The sequence below is a fragment of the Peromyscus leucopus genome, chromosome 16_21 (genome assembly GCF_004664715.2).
Source record: "Peromyscus leucopus breed LL Stock chromosome 16_21, UCI_PerLeu_2.1, whole genome shotgun sequence".
In the NCBI taxonomy this organism is placed as follows: Eukaryota; Metazoa; Chordata; class Mammalia; order Rodentia; family Cricetidae; genus Peromyscus; species Peromyscus leucopus.
In genome coordinates, this window is record NC_051084.1 from 33046326 (window position 1) to 33065138 (window position 18813).

The 18813-nt window shown below is 42.0% G+C and overlaps 1 protein-coding gene across 7 annotated transcripts in view; it reads left to right on the top strand.

Annotated features, from left to right (window-relative positions):
* Positions 1-18813, top strand: part of Lims1 (LIM zinc finger domain containing 1) — a 106811-nt gene that overhangs the window by 35829 nt on the left and 52169 nt on the right. Inside the window, exon 1 of one of the 7 annotated variants that reach the window (XM_037199908.1) lies at positions 16769-17048. The exons of 5 other annotated variants lie outside the window; for them this stretch is intronic. In XM_037199908.1, coding sequence (XP_037055803.1) covers positions 16942-17048 — 107 coding nt within the window. In that variant the 5' untranslated portion in view covers positions 16769-16941. Of the gene's footprint in view, positions 1-16768; positions 17049-18813 lie in introns of those variants that run through there. One more of the 7 variants, XM_028892466.2, reaches the window with a different exon arrangement.

An 18813-nucleotide genomic window follows, 5' to 3' on the forward strand; every position in this document is an offset into this window, starting at 1 on the left:
ACAAACAGGCACTAGAGGGTGCTGTTTTGTAGCATTGACCAGGTTTGCCTGCCCACAAAAAAAAATAATTTGTACACTTTTTGGGGTTTTTTCTGCCCATAATGGAAATAAATACTGTTCTTTTAATCCTCACCTATAAATTCTGAAGATTGCAAATTAACTTCTAAGTAGTTCCTTAGGTATTCTTACTTACCAATTTTTTTTTATCATTGTCATGTCTACTAATTGGTATCTGCTCTATTAAAGTCAGTATATTGGGAATCTTAGGAAGTTTGAACTTTTTTTTTTTTTTTTCGTAAATGCAGAGTCTAGCCAAGTGTGGTGACCTTTATTCCACCGCTCAGGAGGCAGAGGCAGAGGCAGGTGAGGATCCAGACCAGCCAAGGCTGCGGAGTGAGGCCTTGTTTCAAAATACATACAACAGGGTTTCACTGCATAGGCCCAGACTAGTCTCAGATTTCTGATTCTTGGCCTCCTGACTCCTGGGTTTACATATGAACACTACCACACCCTGCTAAAAGTATTTTAGACCAAAAAACTTGAGCAGTTTTGTTGCTGCTTTGAAGCACAGTCTCACAAGGTTGCCCGGCTGGTCTCCTCAGTAGATTCACCACTGAACTCCACCTCTTACCTCTGCAGCAGCCCTGAAAGGTACGCCATGTACAGATGGCGCTGCAGAGTTAAGTAGCTGCCGCCAGGCTCCTCCAGCTAGTCAGTCTGCAGTATAACAACAGTTCATGCTAAACTAAAATCCTTTCTTCCCTGAACATTTGGTTGTAAAGGAACTTTTTTTCTGCTAAGTGGATGTGATTTGAAAGACTTGAAAAGCTTTCTACTAAAAAATAGCTTTTGCCATGGTTCAGTTTCTGTGTCACAGTATTACTACTAAGTGAAGATGTTTTGTGGGGAATTTGTAGTTTTACGAATTAATAATGGCCGGGCATGGTGGTCCATGCCTTTAGTCCCAGAGGCAGAGGCAGATGGATCTCTGTGAGTTTGAGGCCAGCCTGGTCTACAGAGTGAGATCCAGGACAGGCTCCAAAGATACACAGAGAAACCCTGTCTCAAAAAAAAAAAAAAAGAATTAATACTTTTTGCCAGGCAGTGGTAGTACACGCCTTTAATCCCAGCACTTGAGAGGCAGAGGCAAGTGGATCTCTGTGAGTTTGAGGCCAGTCTAGTCTACAGAGTGAGTTCCAAGACAGCCAGGGCTACACAGAGATACTCTAAAACAACTCCACTTTTTATTTTAAATTATTTTATGATTTTTTTTCTTCTTGCTTGCCACAGTTTTAATAGAATGGAACTTACTGTTTTATGTGCTGGGAAGAAAGGAAGCTTGTTAGTGCCATGTTTGATATTTGGAAGGAGAGATGTTGGCATTCTGTGTCAAATAACTTGGCTAGTTTAGAAATTTGTTATGGATTCAGCCCTGGTCTAGGATGCCAGCAAGCTGGGGAGGTGGGGCTCATTTAGGGAAAAAGAGGGTGTTCTGTTCCCCTAGAGGAGGAGCAGTTCTTTTCCAGCTGCGCTGTAGGCTCGCACTGCTGTCTGCTGAGTAGTGAGGCCCCTTGGCCTGGGCACTCAACACCTGCCTGTCTCTTTCCTTACATTTGTACCAGTGCAGGCGGAGTTGAGACTGAGGACTTTCCTGTTTGTTTGTTTGTTTGTTTGTTTGTTTGTTTGTTTTTTCATAAACCTAGCCCTGAGTCAAGTTTAGTGATTGTGTGGGTCTTTGGGACATTCCTTCTTGAAGTGTGGTATCCCTGCATTCAAGAGTCTTAGTCAGGAGGTTTACTAAGGTAAGGCTTCTTTATTGGAAGTCAACAGCCTTGTCTGGCAGATTGTGTCTTTGTGAACCAACAGCCTTGTTTTGTAAATTTCCCGTTTCTTTTCAAAATTTATTAGGTATAGTGTTCTGCCTGCATGTATGCCTGCACATCAGAAGAGGGCACCAGTTCTCATTATAGATGGTTGTGAGTCACCATGTGGTTGCTGGGAATTAAACTCGGGACCTCTGGAAGAGCCAGTGCTCTTAATCTCTGAGCCATCTCTCCAGCCCATAAATTTCAGTTTTTGTGTATGTGTGTGCATGTGTATCTGTGTACATCACTAAGAAAAAGTTTCACAATATATAAATACCTTCTCATGTTTCTATGAAGTTCCTGAACTTGAGTTACCTCAGCAAGTGTTTCTGGTCTATATACTGTTTACCACACACTTGGGAACATTGAGGGAGATGACCCAGCAGTGAGCTACATATGGTGGAACAAATGCAGGGTGATTGGCCTGAAGTTCAGTGAATCTCAGTAGATTGCTCTCACTGTCTCACTGGGAGCCTTGGAAGGCTCCACAATGGGAACAGCTTAAACCACAAGTTCATTTGGATAGAGAATGGCAGAATCAGACACAGTGTTTGCTAATCTGGAGAGCAGTGAGGAAAAAGCCAATTCGTTGTTGGAAGAAGCAGGTGGGTCTCGAGTTCTAGGTCAGCTTTGTCTGTGTAGTGAGTTTTAGGTCAGGACTACATGTGAGACCCTGTCTCCAAAAAACAGTATTAAATTGGGGGAAAATAACAAATTTTACAAGTGAATTAGTAATACTATGGACAGAGTTTATCTTTTATATTCTTTCCATATTATTTACTTATTGGTTTTGAAGTCTATACACAGGTCCTTATTTACCTACTTACGTTAGTTATGTCTAAAAGCAAGGCTTTCCCTCTGTTCTTACTAGTGTTAGTGATTTACTTAATCCCTAGTGTTTCTTACATTGATTGTTTCATCTTACAGTTTATGCCCAGTAAGTTTATTACTGTTTTCCTTTAAGTGAGCTCCTTATTTAAGTCTTCTGTTCTATCAAGCATTATTTGGAATTAAATAGGCTAACAGGATGATGGTGGTGTTCCCAGTGCTGAGCCTTGGTATGCTTAACAGGCACTCTAAATACACCCCTAGCCTAGAATATGCTTTTAGTATTGGTTATGTATCAAATGATGACTCTGTTTCTACTCATGCAATAGTGGAACACTTAACAATGCTGGTATCCCTTCACCTTCTGAAAATTGTGTGCTTGTAATGCCTGTAGGAGCCACATGGTGGCAGAAAGAGCACTTAGAAACTGCAGCCTTACATAGTCTAAGATGTCTGTAGTGTTTGTTTGCATTTGTTTGCGTGTTTATTTGGGGTTTTGAGACAGGGTCTCACTCTAGTCCATGCTGGCCTCAGAATCACTATGTGGTGAGGCTGACTAAAGCTCTAGCAATCCTCTTGTCTGTCTAGCACCCTGTAACTGGAGTTTTCTCCCGCAGCCGCTCAAACCCAAATAAACACAGAGGTTTATATTAATTAAAACTGTATGGCCTAATGGCTCAGGCTTCTTGCTCGCTAGATCTTACATCTTAAATTAACCCATTTCTATAAATCTATACTTTGCCACATGGCTCCTGGCTTACCAGTATCTTTACATCTTGTTTCTCATGGTGGCTGGCTGCATCTTCTATCTGTTCTGCTTTTCTCCCTCCTCCTCTCTAGTTAGAATGTCCCACCTAACCCTACTCTGCCTCACCGTTGGCCAAACAACTTTATTCATCAATCAATCAGAGCAACATATTTTCACAGCATTCAAAAAGACACTCCCATCAGCACCCTAGTACCATAGCTACAGGCAGGAGCCACTTTACAACAGACATTAATAAGAACTTCTGACATGCAGCAGCCACCTTAAGAATTAAGACATCACAGATGGGCTTGAAACCTCTTCATATACTTTCTCCTCCCAGTTAGCTAGCCTCCCTTGTGCTTTTTCTTCTAGGAGACATTGAATTTAGTCTCTGTTATCTCTGTGCATGTCTTTATAGTTCTGTTACATATTTACATTTTCTTTTTCTTTCTTTCTTTCTTTTTTTTTTTTTTTTTTTTTTTGGTTTTTCAAGACACGGTTTCTTCATACAACAGTTCTGGCTGTCCTGGAACTCACTTTGTAGGCCAAGCTGGCCTGGAACTTAGAGGTCCACCTGCCTCTGCCTCCTGAGTGCTGGGATTAAAGGCATGCACCACTACCACCTGGCCATATTTACATTTTCTTAATAGTAAAACAGGTTTGTTTATTACAGTTTTATACAGTGTATAGTATTGTGTTACTAAATGAGCTGAGGTTCTCAGATTTTTATGGTTTTTGAATGTGGATCTATGTAGCTGTAGTGAATTGGTTTTCTTTTGTTGCTATCTGATACCACATTAAAAAGATCGCAGCTTTTAAAATTGAGTGCCTTATTAGAAGACTTTCAGAGAGGCGACACAGTGATGTGGTTATAAATAAGGCCTCTGAATGCAAGGTGGCCATTCAGATCTGGTACTATCACATACCAACTGTAGTCCTTGTTTCTGCTTGGATAAGATAGGATGCCACTCATTTCACAGAGTGCCTTGAGGATTAAAGCCAATAAATATAAAGCATTAACATTGTGATTGTTGCTAAATACTGTTATATAAACAGCCCCAGTGGAACAGAGGTCATCTTGAAATAAGGGAGGAATGGTGAAAATAGGCCTTGAAGGCCGCTGTGGTCCTTCCTCCTGAAGATGGGTGTTTAAAAGGAGTGGAGGATCAGGGAAAACTGCTAAGGGTTTGAAGTGGTCTTGTTCAGGACATGATTCACCTAGAAGCACGTGAAGGAATCGCCCATGTAGGTATGTGTGCTATTCTTGATTGCATGGATTTATTCTCAGCAACATGTTTCCCTGAAAAAACATGAATCCCTATTCCCACCCCAACACACACACACACACACACACACACACACACACACACACACACACACACTGAATGTCTTCTTCCTTCTGCCTCTGTGACTCATATTGCTGTGTGAAGGACCTCCAAAGGCTGTGTCTCCAAGCTGATAATCCTTTCTACCCTGAATTCAAAATCTTTACAGCCTTTTTCCACCTGACACACTAGATTCAGAATAGGATTCCAGGTGGCCCAGTCTCTCAGTCTCTGCACCTGCTCGTTATAGCCTGAGGCAGCCCTCAGTCCTCCACTTAGAGTGCTCTGTCAGTAACCTCCTTTTGGAATTTAACAAAGCCCTGAATGTACTTTGTATGATCTTAGAAAGATATTTGCCATTATGTCGAGGTGATGTCCTCAGATGCCTCATTAGAAAAAGCTCTTAGGGAAATATTTTAATACAAACAAGAAATGACCCTTATGCACTCTAATTGCCTGGGCTTCATTACTCTGTTGCCACACTCACATTCTTTTTCCTCTCTTAATTAAATATTTAAAAGCAGATTTCAAATATTAAATGATAGTATCTTGATATGCATCAGAGTTGGTCTCTGAGATGGACACTTTATTAGAAAACCACATACTGCTGTCCTACCTGACAAAAAGAGCAGAGATTCCTCCGCATCTAATGCCTGGTTTGTAATCACATTTCCCCACTTGTTCTAACAATATCCTTCTATTGTTGTCTGTTTAAACTGGGATCCAAACAGAGTCTATTAGTTTAATAATATATTTGATTGTTAAGACCCTGTCTCAAGAACAAATGGACATAGCAAAGGAAGGAGACTCTGGGGATCCAGCTCAGCTCCTCATACTTGCAAGGTAAATGCTTACCCTGCTGAGTCACCTCCCATGCCCCACCACACCTTTGGAGACAGGTCTGACTTAGCCTTGCGCTCACTGAGTACCAAGGGTGATTTTGAATTTCTGATTCCCTCTGCTGCCACCTCCCCAGCACTGGGCCCCACCACACCCGGTTTTAGGTAGTACCAGAGATAGAACCCACAATTGTGTCCATACTAGGCCAGCACTCTACCAACTAAGATACATCCCCTGGTTAATTTTGTGAACTTTTGAAAACTATTTTATTAGATTCAAAGTAGGCTTTAAATGCTATCCTTTCAACGGATAAGATTATGGCTACATGAAGTACAGCTCGGGCTATACTTCATCAGGTCTGTTTTGTTGCTCTGTGAGTAAAAGAATGTGAAGAAAAAATGTTAAGAATGCCAGAGCCTCCCGCCTCCCACTCTGCCCCTCCTAGTCAGTTACCTTGGCTTGTCCACTTTGCTTCCTGGTGCACCTCACACCCTTTTTTCTGTTTTGATCACTACCATCCTGGCTCTAGCTAATGTTCTTCCTTATACTGCTGCTTACACTCTTACTGCACTGCCTGGGTCCTCATCCCCCTGCCCCTGTTCACAGGAGAGGGATTCTCAGCCTACATTGATCTTGTCAGTCCTACTTAAAATAGCAGCTTTGGGATGGGGAGCTGGTTCAGTGGAAAAAGTATTTGTGGACATGCATAAGAACTGGGATTCAGATTCCCAACACCTGTGTAAATGCCCACTTGCCATTCCAGCACTCAGGAGGTAGAAACAGTATCCCATGAACAATCTGGCCAGTAGGTTCTGGGTGGAGAGTAAACAAGGAACACATCTCATTATAAAACTCAGGTTTCTACATGCTTCTGCACACACATGTGAGCCCACATACATGAGAATACTCATACAAACATACCACACATCTAAATGCAAAAAAAAAAAAAAAAAAACCAGCAACTTGATGTCACTCATAGAATTAAGAACACTGGGCTCTTTGAAACATGTTACTTTTTGTCCCTCTGATCTCATACCTCTGACTCTCCCCCTAGTCACATAGTTAAATCCCCGTACCTCAGACCCTTGCAGGTTTAAGGTTATTGTGCTTCTGACTCAGAAAACTTACCAGCTGTCCTGTCCTCCTTACTGGCATATTCTCATAACACTACTCTTCTGTTACTTGAATTATTTGTTTGTGTTTGTTTGTTTGTTTGTTTTTTCAAGACAGGGTTTCTCTGTATACCAGGCTGGCCTTGAACTACCTGCCTCTGAGATCGACCTGCCTCTGCCTCCTGAATGCTGCCACTAAGGGCATGCCCCACCATGCCCAGCTGAAATATTTTTAAGTGCAGGCTTATTTATATGATCATATGATCAATAGCAGCATCACCTTAGCCTGTAGGCAAGAGCAGAGGCCAACCTGTGATGGGTGTGAGAGGTGGACATTGGATGGGAAGGCCCTTCAGAATGCTATTATAATGAGTGTTTGTATCTCTTTAGCCCTTCTTCTCAAGAGCCTTGTTACTTTCCATACTAACCTGAAGGCTGAGCTCTTGGTTTAGAAAGTCTTCTTCCACTTTTGTCATCTCCCTGACAGGTTGTCCCATTACACAGAGGTCTCCACATGCAGGACCCTCTGTGTCCCTTCTCTCCACAGATATTTCCTACTCTCTCAGTTCCCACCAACCGAAGATATTTCGGTCAATACACTTCCTTAAAATGTTGTTCTAGGTAGTGCGAATTCTAATTGATCTTACTAAAAACCCAGAGTCAGATATCAGGGTCAAAGTTGAAAAATCAGAGAAGCAGAGCAGCCAGCCACTAGAAAGACTTCTTACCTCTAGGAATCCTCAGACTGAAAGGGCCACGCTCCTGTCTCCACCCCGCCTTATAACTTCCTGTCTCCATGTAGCCATATCACTGTCTGTTTCCTCCTCCCTAGTGCTGGGATTAAAGGCATGAGATCCCAAGTGCTAGGATTAAAGGTGTGTATCACCACTGCCTGGCCTCTAGTGGCTAGCTCTACACTCTGATCTCCAAGCAAGTTTTGTTTGTTAGAACACAAACAAAATATCACCACAGTTCTAAATCAAAGTCACTCCACAGTTTTGTCTTTCACAGGCATTGCTGGCAGCTCTCTCTCACCCTCTCTGGCCTCACCCCCGACACACACACACACACACACCTGCACTTCCCACTATGGGAGAGTTTCTACCATGTCTTGACATAAAACAAGACCCTCCTCACTGAATACAGTTGCCTAATTTAGCCTTCAGAGACAAAATCAATGAAAAGTACCCAGCTTTGGGTATTTTGTTATAACAACACAAAACAAATGCCATACTTTGATGTTAAGTATATATTACCATTTTTCCATTGCTCTGAACTGCTTTGGAATGGTAATATTGTGCAGTAAATAATGGGTTTTTCTGTTTGTTTTAAAATTTTTATTTTATGTGTATGAGTATTTTGCACTCATATATGTTCATGTACTGTGTATATGCCTGGTGCCTGTGATAGCCAGAAGAGGATACTGGATCCCCTGGAACTGGTTGTAAGCTACTGTGTGGGTGCTGAGATTGAACTTGGGTCTATAACAGCAGCAAGTACTGTTAACTGCTGAGCTATTTCTCCAGCCCTAGTATATAGTTTTTTAAAGTAATTATGTCTTCAAGTCTAAAAAAAAAAACAAAAATCTTCCTTAAATTTCTAAATTCTATTTTTATCAGTTTGAACTTTCTGAATTTTACAAATTGAACTTCTATATGAGGTGGGGAGAAGATAACAAGCAGTGGCCAGGAAGGTGCTGCATGCCTTTTTCCTACCATTTGAGAAACAATTAAAGCCAGCCTTGTCAGCCAGAAATACATAGTGTGACCCTGTCTCAAAAAAAAGGAGCAAAAGCAGTGAATAAAAGGTTGATGCCTGAGAGGAGGAAATAAAACTTGAGCAGTGTTGCCTTTAAGATTACAGTTTTTACTGAACCTAAGAATTTGGTAACTTGGTAAAAATAATTTTGGCATGACCATTGACTGTTGCCACTACTGAATAAAATAATGGAATCTAAGGCAGGAATCTTGGTTTATGGCTTTTTGGTTTTTTTTTGTTTTGTTTTGTTTTTTAAGATACACCTTGTGAATTCCAGGGCCTGGGGAAGAACCACATGTGTTCTTCCTGGCCTTCATTCAGCTTGACTCCTTGCTGCCTGCGTAGAATATGAAAGTACCTCTACCTCATCTTCTTTCACATATAATAGATACTTCACTAGATGTGTTTTTGTTTGGTTGATGGTTTTGTTTTCCTTTTCTTAAGGCAGGATAACCCTCCCAAAGTGTCCCAAACTCTTGACCTTCCGGCCTCAACCTCCCAAGGTCAGGAATTACAGATTTGTGTCATCAAGTCCTGCTTGGATCCCCCCCCCATAATGAGTGTTTTACTTAGCAATATACTTAGGAGACATAGATATGCTACAAAATATACAGTAGATAGGAAGAATTAAAAGAAACAATATTTACGCTGTGTTACTTAAAAAGTGGTAGACGCGGGGCGGTGGTGGCGCACGCCTTTAATTCCAGCACTCAGGAGGCAGAGCCAGGCCGATCTCTGTGAGTTCAAGGCCAGCCTGGGCTACCAAGTGAGTTTCAGGAAAGGCGCAAAGCTACACAGAGAAACCCTGTCTCGAAAAACCAAAAAAAAAAGTGGTAGACATACATATGTGTAGTAGCTCCCTCTCTTACAGTTGAAGCATGCTATCCTGAAGAAGGTTCATTAAGACTCAGAAAGGAAATGAAACTATAAAGTCTAAGGAAATTCCTGGAATTTTACAAGAATCTTAAAGTATCTGCAGAGTTGTATAACTTACATCTCCTGGGGAGGCTAGCCCACCTGACTGCAGATTATTCAGGGAGCTTTAGGAATGCAGGCTTCCTTCTTTGTCACCCATGATAAGGTGGGTGTCCTAGTGGTGTGTGTGTGTGTGTGTGTGTGTGTGTGTGTGTGTGTGTGTGTGTGTGTGTGTGTGTATGTAAGGGTGTTTGGTACATGTTATACTGCTGTTGCCTTGTGTTGTGGAAATCCTGCAGCTTTGGGTCTGTAGGACTGGTCCCTTCACGTGCTCCAGAAGATCACAGATGGGGTGGGTGTTGGGGTGAGCCAACACATAACCCTGGTTCTAGGCCTGGGTAGTTGCAGGGTTATTCAGCCCTTGTCCTTACCACCAGGGTGAACTGTATTGTCCTGGAGAGTTCACCCCTTGCAGCAATGAGCAAGGGGCGGGGCCAGTTCTGCTTTTATGTCCTGAGGGTCAGATTCTCCCGCACCTACACCGTCAAGGTCACTTCTACTGTGTTGCCCATGTGTGGTGTAGGAGCCACTCTCCTTAGTGCTGTATCTGATGAGGGGCAGGGCCAGTCTCCCATCTGCCTTAGGCATTGATGGGGAAGTGTATCTCTCCCCTGCCCATGCAGCTACATGACATATGAATAATGGGGGCAGCTCTCCCATGCTAACACCTGCAGGGCTGGCTCACTCAACCCTCCACCAATAAATAGGATTGGCTCTACTGTGCTCCCCAGGTGAGGTGCAGGGCCTACTCTCCCAAGTGTTGCAGCTAGTGGGTGACAGGGCTGCTCTGCTGCCCTGATGACCTCCGGGCCAGCTCTCCCCAGCTCATGCTGCCACATGACAGATGATTAATGGGGACAGCTCTCCCATGCTCACTACTTTGGGACTAGCACACCACACCTCCACCAGCAGGATTGGCTCTATTCACACTCTGCTTTTTTACATAGGTTCTGGGGATCAAACTCAGGTCCTCATGCTAGTACCTCAAGGAATTCACCAGCTGCTTCTCCATCCCCTGATGCAAGGTAATCTTAACCTGGGACAAAACTGTCAAACATTTAATTTAGCCTGTCTGTTTCTAAAAGGGGAGGAAAACAAACAAACAAAAACAAGGAATTCAGTGGGGTAAAAAGGGCTGTCCTTGAGAATGAAGGAGATTTTTGTCTCAAGTATGCCAGATGCTCACTGTCACAAAACCCCCATGAGTTAGTGAAATTAATAGACAAGTTGAACCAATAAGGGGCCCATATTTCTATGCACATTCCCTTGGTCCAATTCATGTTCATATAAGGTTTAACCTATTAGGAGGTGGTCATAAGTATGGGTAGAAATCCCTGTTCTGATCTTGGCATGCATGCCTGCTGGCCCGAAGCCTGAGTAGGCATTGCTGGTCACACCAGCATACAGATGTTGTTGGTCTCTGACCTTGGCAGGGTCTGTCAGCCATTAATTAGACTGTGCTTTCTCTGTTCTCGTGTTTCCATGAACATCTGTAGATTTACTGTCATGGGGAGCTAGCTTCTTTATCATGGCTACCATGATATAGCTACAGACTTTCTTAGTTTCCTCATATCTAAGTCCCTTGTCCTGGCTGGCTGTTCTTATCTATAATAAGTCTGTTTCAGTTAGCTGCATTGGAAGCAGCTATATATGAAAAAACAGTGATATCTTGTACTTGTTCCTCAGTGGGGGGGTGAGTTTTGTGGGAGTAGGATCCAACTTGCCAGGCCAGTAGTGGCTTCTTTTTCCTCAGAGCTTTGTCCTTCCTCTTACCCGGTCAGTTTGGCTATCTGTTACTCAGTTATAAGCCCTTTTACTTCCCTTCTTATTTGTTCTAGATCTCATCATTTTAACTCAAACATTCCTTTTAACCCTAACCTGTTTTCACCAGAACAAAGACTTCCTGTGTACTTACAGGACAGCCACAACAAGTAAGTTTCTAGAAGTGAAACTATCATCTTAATGTCACCTGCTCTCTCCAGGACCTTTCCACTGAACCCATCTTGTGTTCTTGATTCCTTAAAAAAACATCTGTGATTAGAAGCCAGATGAGATGGCTCACTGGCTAAAACTTGGCATAGTAGTCTGGTGACATTTCAATACCTAGAACCCCTGTGAAAGTAGGAGGAGAAAACCAGCTCTGTAGAGTTGTCCTCTGAATCCATACCTGCAACACACCACACATTCACACACTAATAAATCAAAGTTTAAAGTTTGTTGTTGCAGCTGGCTATGCTGGAACATGCTTTAATTCTAGTACTTGGGAGGCCAAGGCAGCCAAATCTTTGTGAGTTCAAAGCCAGCCCAGTCTACATAGTCAAGTTCCAAGACAGCCAGAGCTGTTTCCAATAATAATAATAATAATAATAATAATAATAATAATAATGAATGAAATAAACAAATAATAGTGTGTAATTGGCTTGATAACCTAGAATTTTATTCTGAACTATTTGAAAATTTATCAAGAAATTGCTCTTGAGAGTATTTATTAATGTAGATGATCCCGTATTGTTGATTTTAAGAGAAATTGCCATGTTTCTGACTCAGTCAATTTCATGTGAACTGTTAGTTTTGATTGTGTGTGAAAGGTGTATGTGCATGCCACAGCACATGTGTGGGGGTAAGGAATGTCTTATTACTTTCCTGTTACTGTGCTAAAACACCATAATCAAGGCAACTTATAAAGAAAAGTGTTTCATTGGGCTTCTGGTTTCAGAGGTCAGTGTCCATGACGACAGAGCAAAGGCATGGCGGCAGGACCAGCTGAGAGCTCACATTTGATCTGTAAGCAGGAGACAGAGATAACTGGGAGTGGTCCTCTGCAAGAGCAGTAAGTGCCATCTCTCCAGCTCCCAGTGTATTTTTTCCCTGTAAATTATTATCCATGAGATAAAACTCCGCCTAAAAAAGGCTCTTTTTTTTTTTTCTTCAAATCCAAAGTTAGTTATGAAACAAGATTCTTCTCTTGTTGCATATCACATATGGAAGTCAGTGGCCTAAAATTGCACAGCTGTTCATCCAGTTTATAGGCCTTCTGGACCTAGCATAAAAGATACTGGTAATGAGCCTTGGTTAATTATGATTCTGCATGGAGGCAGTTTTGTAGCTCTTGGTAACTATAATGACTCAGTAACACTAATGACCAACTTTAGTAGTTGAGGTTCAGTTAGGCTTCCTTACCCTCCTGTGCCTGAAGCGATGACTTATAACAGGCTGCTGAATACTGTGCTCTCACAAGTTTAGATGAACATTTAGGCTAAGTTTTAGTCTTATCCATAAGTATTTATACTTGTGGAAGGCTCTCTTCAAATCTAGTTTTTATAAGTTCTGAAATTTCATGAAGTACATTCTAAAACTATAGAATAATTGGTATGTCTTTAAAATCTCGTTCAGAGGGGCTAGAACAATGGTTTGGCTAAGAGCTCTTAACAGAGTACCCAAGTTTAGTTCCCAACACCCACAGGATGGTTTAAACCACCTCTAACTCCAATTCCAGGAGATCTGATACCTTGTTCTGGTCTCCATAAGCACAGGCATGAATGTGATATATATATATATATATATATATATATATATATATATATATATGCAGGCAAAACACTCAGGCACATGAACTAAAAATAAAAGAAAATTTTAAATTTCACTTAGATAATGTGGAGTGTTAAGAGCAAAACCTTCAAAACTCTAAGGAGACAAGCAGGCTGCCATGAGTTTGAGAACTGCCTGAGCTACATAGCATGATGTAAGAAACTACTGTCTCAAGAAAATGACTAAATAGCCAGTCGTAAGACTATGTTGTTTTGATCACAGAGGGGAACAAAGGAGTCCGTAGAACAAAGGGGATTGACTGGCCCATGAGGTCTAGAAAGGCATCCTGCCTTTGCCCAAGACATAGTGGGGTGACTAAGAGCAAACTCTGCAAGAATCCTTCTTCTAGACTTACAGGCTGCATTGGCAGAAACCAGGAAGTGAGACTATTCTGTCCTAGAATTGCCTGGAATCCAGAAGGCTAGGTGCCTAAGAGCTGGGGCAGGCTCTGCTGGCACCAGATGGCACACCCCATTCTCTTTGTTTATACGGTTATAAAGGCAGTGGAGCCATGGAAGGTTTTTAAGAAGGGTCAATAAGTAATCGACCTGCATTTTAAAAGATAGTTGAATAGATTAGAAGGTTGGTGGCTGAGAGAAATTTAGAACAGACAAGAGGAACTTTCCCAAACAGTACATAGCCTATGGCTGAGCAGATAGATCCAGATGAGCACACATGGTGAAGCTTAGAATACCCACAATGAGTTGGAGGTGTTCAGAAAAGGGAAAAAAACAAATGCGCTCAGGAAAGAGCCGAAGCTTTAAAGAGAGTCTGTTGGTTTTGTAACACTGTTGTAAAATGTAGTGTTCACATGCATTTTCTGTGAGAGAATCATTAACTTTATCAGAATCACAAAAGGTCCCTGACTCCCAGAAAATAGAAAACTGGTAAATAGTTAAATAGCCTGCGAGGAGAAAGGTCCTGCAAAGCACTCAGTAGAACTTAGTATTTAATCATTTCAGTAAGGAGTTTAAACTTACAAAAGAAATTATCAGCTTTGCAGTTGATATTAAATTGGAGCAGATTGATGTTTCATGCCAGAATCAACAAGAACCCAACAGGCTAGAAAGGACAGAATGGTATGGAAAGTTGTAATGAGGCTTATACAACTACCAGCTGCACAGAACAGAGGCAGTCTAGAAAATGTGGCCACAACAACTTGGATACCATTGTTCTTTGTAACCACTAGGAATAGGCGAGACCTAGGAATTTTATGAAACAATCACTACTCCAAGTGTCCAAGGATAGGCAGAGTCTCCAGTTATAGATATTATGCAGTGGTGAGGCCACATGGAAACCAGGGATACAAATCCTGCACTGAATGTAAGGCTGAACTGGCAGTCAAAATCTTAAGAATGCAGGAATGGAAAGATTTCTATTTAGAGTCGTGTAGGGAAAAGCACTTGTCTTGGCCTCTCTGTAATGTAAAAGTTATGCAAAGACAGTTGTTTGAAACTGAAGACTTTTAAACTACATCTGAAAAGAAAAATTAGGCACAGTTGGTAATTATTTTTCTATGGAAAAGTGTATTTGAAGGATAAAGAGAACCGGGATCTGGGGATGTAGAGCTGAGGGCTGGGGCTGGAAAGATGCTTGCTTAACATGCAAGAATCCATCCCAGCATTGTATAAACCAAGGAACTAGAAGTAGTTGGAACACCCCATAATCCACCTGAGGATGGCGATGGGAGAATAATGCATTCAAATACATCTACCTAGTGAGTTCAGGGCCAGTGTAAGATACAGGAGACCCTGTTTCAATAAATAAAAAGGGGCTGGGCATAGTGGTGTATACTTTAATTCCTACATGTGGGAGGCAGAGGCAGGCAGGTCTCTATGAGTTTGAAGCCAGCCTGGTCTGTATAGCAAGTTCTAAGCCAGCAAGGCCAACATAGTAAGACCTTGTCTCCAGAAACAAAGCAACAACAAAAAATTTACCAAAAAAAAAAAAAAAAAAAAAATCCAAACTCTTCTGTCCTATGCCACTCTACTGTGCACTGGGTATATGCTCGCACCTGGTAGTGGTGTGGGGCCAGTGCTTGGCTGTAGGCTGAATGCTAGTCGATAGTGTATTTTGCAGAAGTTTGTGAAATTTTCTTTCAAAGTTTTGGAGTCCCTGTTGGTGCCTGTGTATTCTTACCTAGCTCTGCATCTTCAGGGGTGAAGGAGAAAGGTAAAGCCCCCCCTTCCCCTCTTTTCCTCCCTCTCTTCCTCCCACATCTGTCTATCTGTCTGTCTTCATGAAGACAGTGGTTTAAAGAGCCTTCAGCAGCCAGGTGGTGGTGGCACATGCCTTTAATCCCAGGAGGCAGAGGAGGACAGATCTCTGAGTTCAAGGCCAGCCTGCTCTACAAAACAAGTTCCAGGGCAGCCAGGGTTGTTACACAGAGAAACCCCTGTCTCCAACTCCCCCCCCCCCCCAAAAAAAAGCAGCAAAGGCTCAGAATTTAATTGTATTCCTTGTAGCAATTTCATTGCAGCATAAACATTGATTTACTAAAATTCCTACTTGTCAGCTCAGCCATTTGAAAAGTCAGAGGGCAACAGTTGTCATAGCTTGTTTGTTACAGGGCTTGGAACTTTTTTGTTTCTGTCTTCACATCCTTTTAACCACAGACTCATCGGTACAGGATCCATCCCACACAGTTCTGTTTCCTGTGCAAGTAAATTTCAGTAATCACCAAGCTCTGTTTCCTTGTCAACATGTGGCATCAGTTTTTCTTGTTTTTTTTTTTTTTTAAACTCTGAAAAGTAAAGCTACTGGTTATATGCTGTAGAAATACATCTTCTTTCTTTTTGAGTGGTGCGTAGTATTGAACCTAGGGCTAGGAAAACACTCTCCAATGAATTATACTCTCCAGCCCTTTTTCTGTGCTCTTGTTGAGAGGAGTCTAACAGCAAAAGAATGGTACAAATTGCCCAAAGAAAAATTACTAGAGGCATGAATCAAGCTTTTGGCTGAGAACTAGCCAGCAGCCAGCCTGTATTTGTGCCATGGTGTTGGTCCTGAGAGGGACTTGATTGTCCTGGTGGGTGGCGCCCTACCTGGTGTACTGCTAACATTGGAGCAGGTGACACAGCGTTTCCATGTCCTTGTCGTCTGCAGCCCCTTCACCTTCCTTTCCAAGATCAGCTTCATAGATAAATATTGGCACCTATAGGCTGACAACCTGAGATAAGTGTTACCTAGCAGAGGTGACTGTGGAAGTTGTGACTATTCAGAGAGTAGGCACAGAATCAGAAAGTCATTTAACAGAAGTTAGCAGGCGAAGCTCTCTTCCTCCCATGTATGAATTTTTTAGTAATATTTAAGGGGAGGGGGTGGACCAGACACGTCTCTTCTAAGGGTATTCAGAGTGGTGAGAGAGGAAGGAACTGGGCTGCTTCCTTTGGAATTCTGCCCTTTTTTTTTTCTTTAGGGAAAATGTCCCAAAGAGCTACTGATGACCAGGCACTTCTCTATACTGACAGCTGTCTGTGAAATGTTAATGGATTTCCTGGCAAATAAAACAGGGCTGGACCCTTCTTTAAGCATTACTTTGCTAGATCTTTTTTTTCCCAACTTTAATTTGGAAAAATCTGGGAGAGATTTTATAAAGGAATTGGTGTGATTATTCATAAGAAATTTGCTTATTGGTGACCACGTGGGCCACGTGGGTCACTGACTCCCCCTTCCCTAGGTACAGAGATAAGGCAAGTCATGTCTTGCTGGGGAGGGTGTGTACCAAAGAAACAGGAAGCTGTTTCAGCCGACTGGCCTGGCCTGCTTTGCCTGGAGCTTTCTAACCCCGAGTCAGGTGTGCTGAGGTCCTCGGCAGAGGACACTGCCTGTCTGAGCGGGCAGCACTCGCCCAGCATAGGCAGGCGCTCCAGAGTATCCTTAATTGCTGTGCAGAGAAAACCATGACTGCATTACAGCTTAAGGAGCTGTCACAGTCGGGCCTCTACCGGCGACGGCGAGAGCGACCTGACAGTCTAAGAGTAAATGGGCTGCCTGAGGAAGAGCTGAGGTGAGTGCCGTCAGGGTTGCCCAAGGGTCAAGGTTCCTGAGGATGGTAGCAGGGATTCGCACCCTAGTGGATGCAGTGTTCTTTGGGAAGGAGCCTCCTTGAGGCGCTGGAGTCCTTTCCCACTCTTTCCATGTCCACACAAGCCTGTACACTCCAGCTCATCTCCACACCTGGCTGCTGGTGCATCTTTAGAGGCATCCGGAGTAGCTTTTCAGCAGGAAGGAACTGACTTTCCCTGTGGGTTAGAGAGAGCTGTTTGGGTATATGAGAGCAGATTTCGGTAAGAAATTTGACTTGGAGTATGTGGCAGGTAGTGTGTAGTGTTTGGTGTGGGGGCTGGGAGGGGTTCCTGGGATTCTTTATTATTGAAGTGCTGTAACAAAGGAATGTTGTGGAACTGCTGAACCTAATTTAGGAATGAAGGACCTCAAACATCTGGAGACCAATTAACGAAAGATAAGTTGTTTTAGGTTTTGAGTTAATTTATCAAAAACCAGCATGATTGTAGTTTTTTGCTGTAACTGCTAAAAGGTTCTTTTAGATTTGATGTTCTGAAAGTCCCTAGAGTATTAAGCCCCCCTGTATTACTGTGAAAGAGGATTTGGAGTTTCTTTTTCTTGGATACAAAGTGTTCCTGTTTTCCTGCTGACAGAAAGTGCGGTAAAGAGAAGCGTTTGGAAAAAGAATTTGCTGTATCTCTAAGCTTTAGTTTGTTTTTGAATTAATGTATATTCTGATTAGATGGCAGAGTGCTATCTATCTATATATACCTTATAGATAGTCTCTCCTGGTAGGGAACAATTGACAAGCTTTAAAAAGTCTCCAGATTTGTGTTTTATTGTGGCCAGCTGTATCACAGGACCTGTATTTTCAGAGAGAGACACTTATTTGAAAATCACTGACTTTCACCAATTTTGGACGAGCATATTTGGCACTGAAGAACTATCGTTGATGTTAGCTGGTGTTCATGCTTTCATCTTACAACATTTACTGTATTAACTTGGAATTCACCAGGCTAAACAGTTGGAAGGCTTCAGAGTTTGAAATGTTATACATTTCGCTTGTGATCTCTCCCTTTGAGAGAGGCAGTCCAACTCAGGCTTCACACTTGCTAGGCAAATAATTAGTCAATGAGCCATGCCACTAGTCCAGATTTGCACACTCATAATTCAAGAGTGAAGTCAGCAAAAAAAAAAAGAGGTTTTAATTTCAGATTGGAGACTCTTAGAATTTCTTGTTTAAAAAAATTAAGATCTGTAACCTATGTTGAAGTAACCCTCTTATACTTATTTTTAGACCTAAAGTACTCATGAATAAAATTACTTACATGCCCTAAGAGGTAGTTTCTTTATATAGTTACAGTGATTTTTAAAACTAGATTTTTATCCCCTGGGATTTAAACGAAAAGAAGTAATTGTTAAGTGCTATTTGTTCCAATGAATTAAAACACTTTTTTTCTACCCATTCTGGTGGTATAGTTTCTCAGTGGTAACAACAGTGGTTTGTGTTTTGTCTAATAGCTGGAGAATAACTTTCCATATTTACAGTGCAGTTAAAACAGAAAAAGTAGATAATTTTCAGTTTTCCCATGGACTTGTAAAATCAGTTTAAAGAGGTAGGATTTTCCCTCTAGTCATATTTTAGTACTAACATGGCTTTCTTAGCTAAGAAGCATCAGGAGAGTAATGAATTAGAAGTTGGGTGCCCCCAAGTTTCAGTACATCAGTTCTTCTAAGTGTGGATAAAAGTAACTACCATCGGTGTA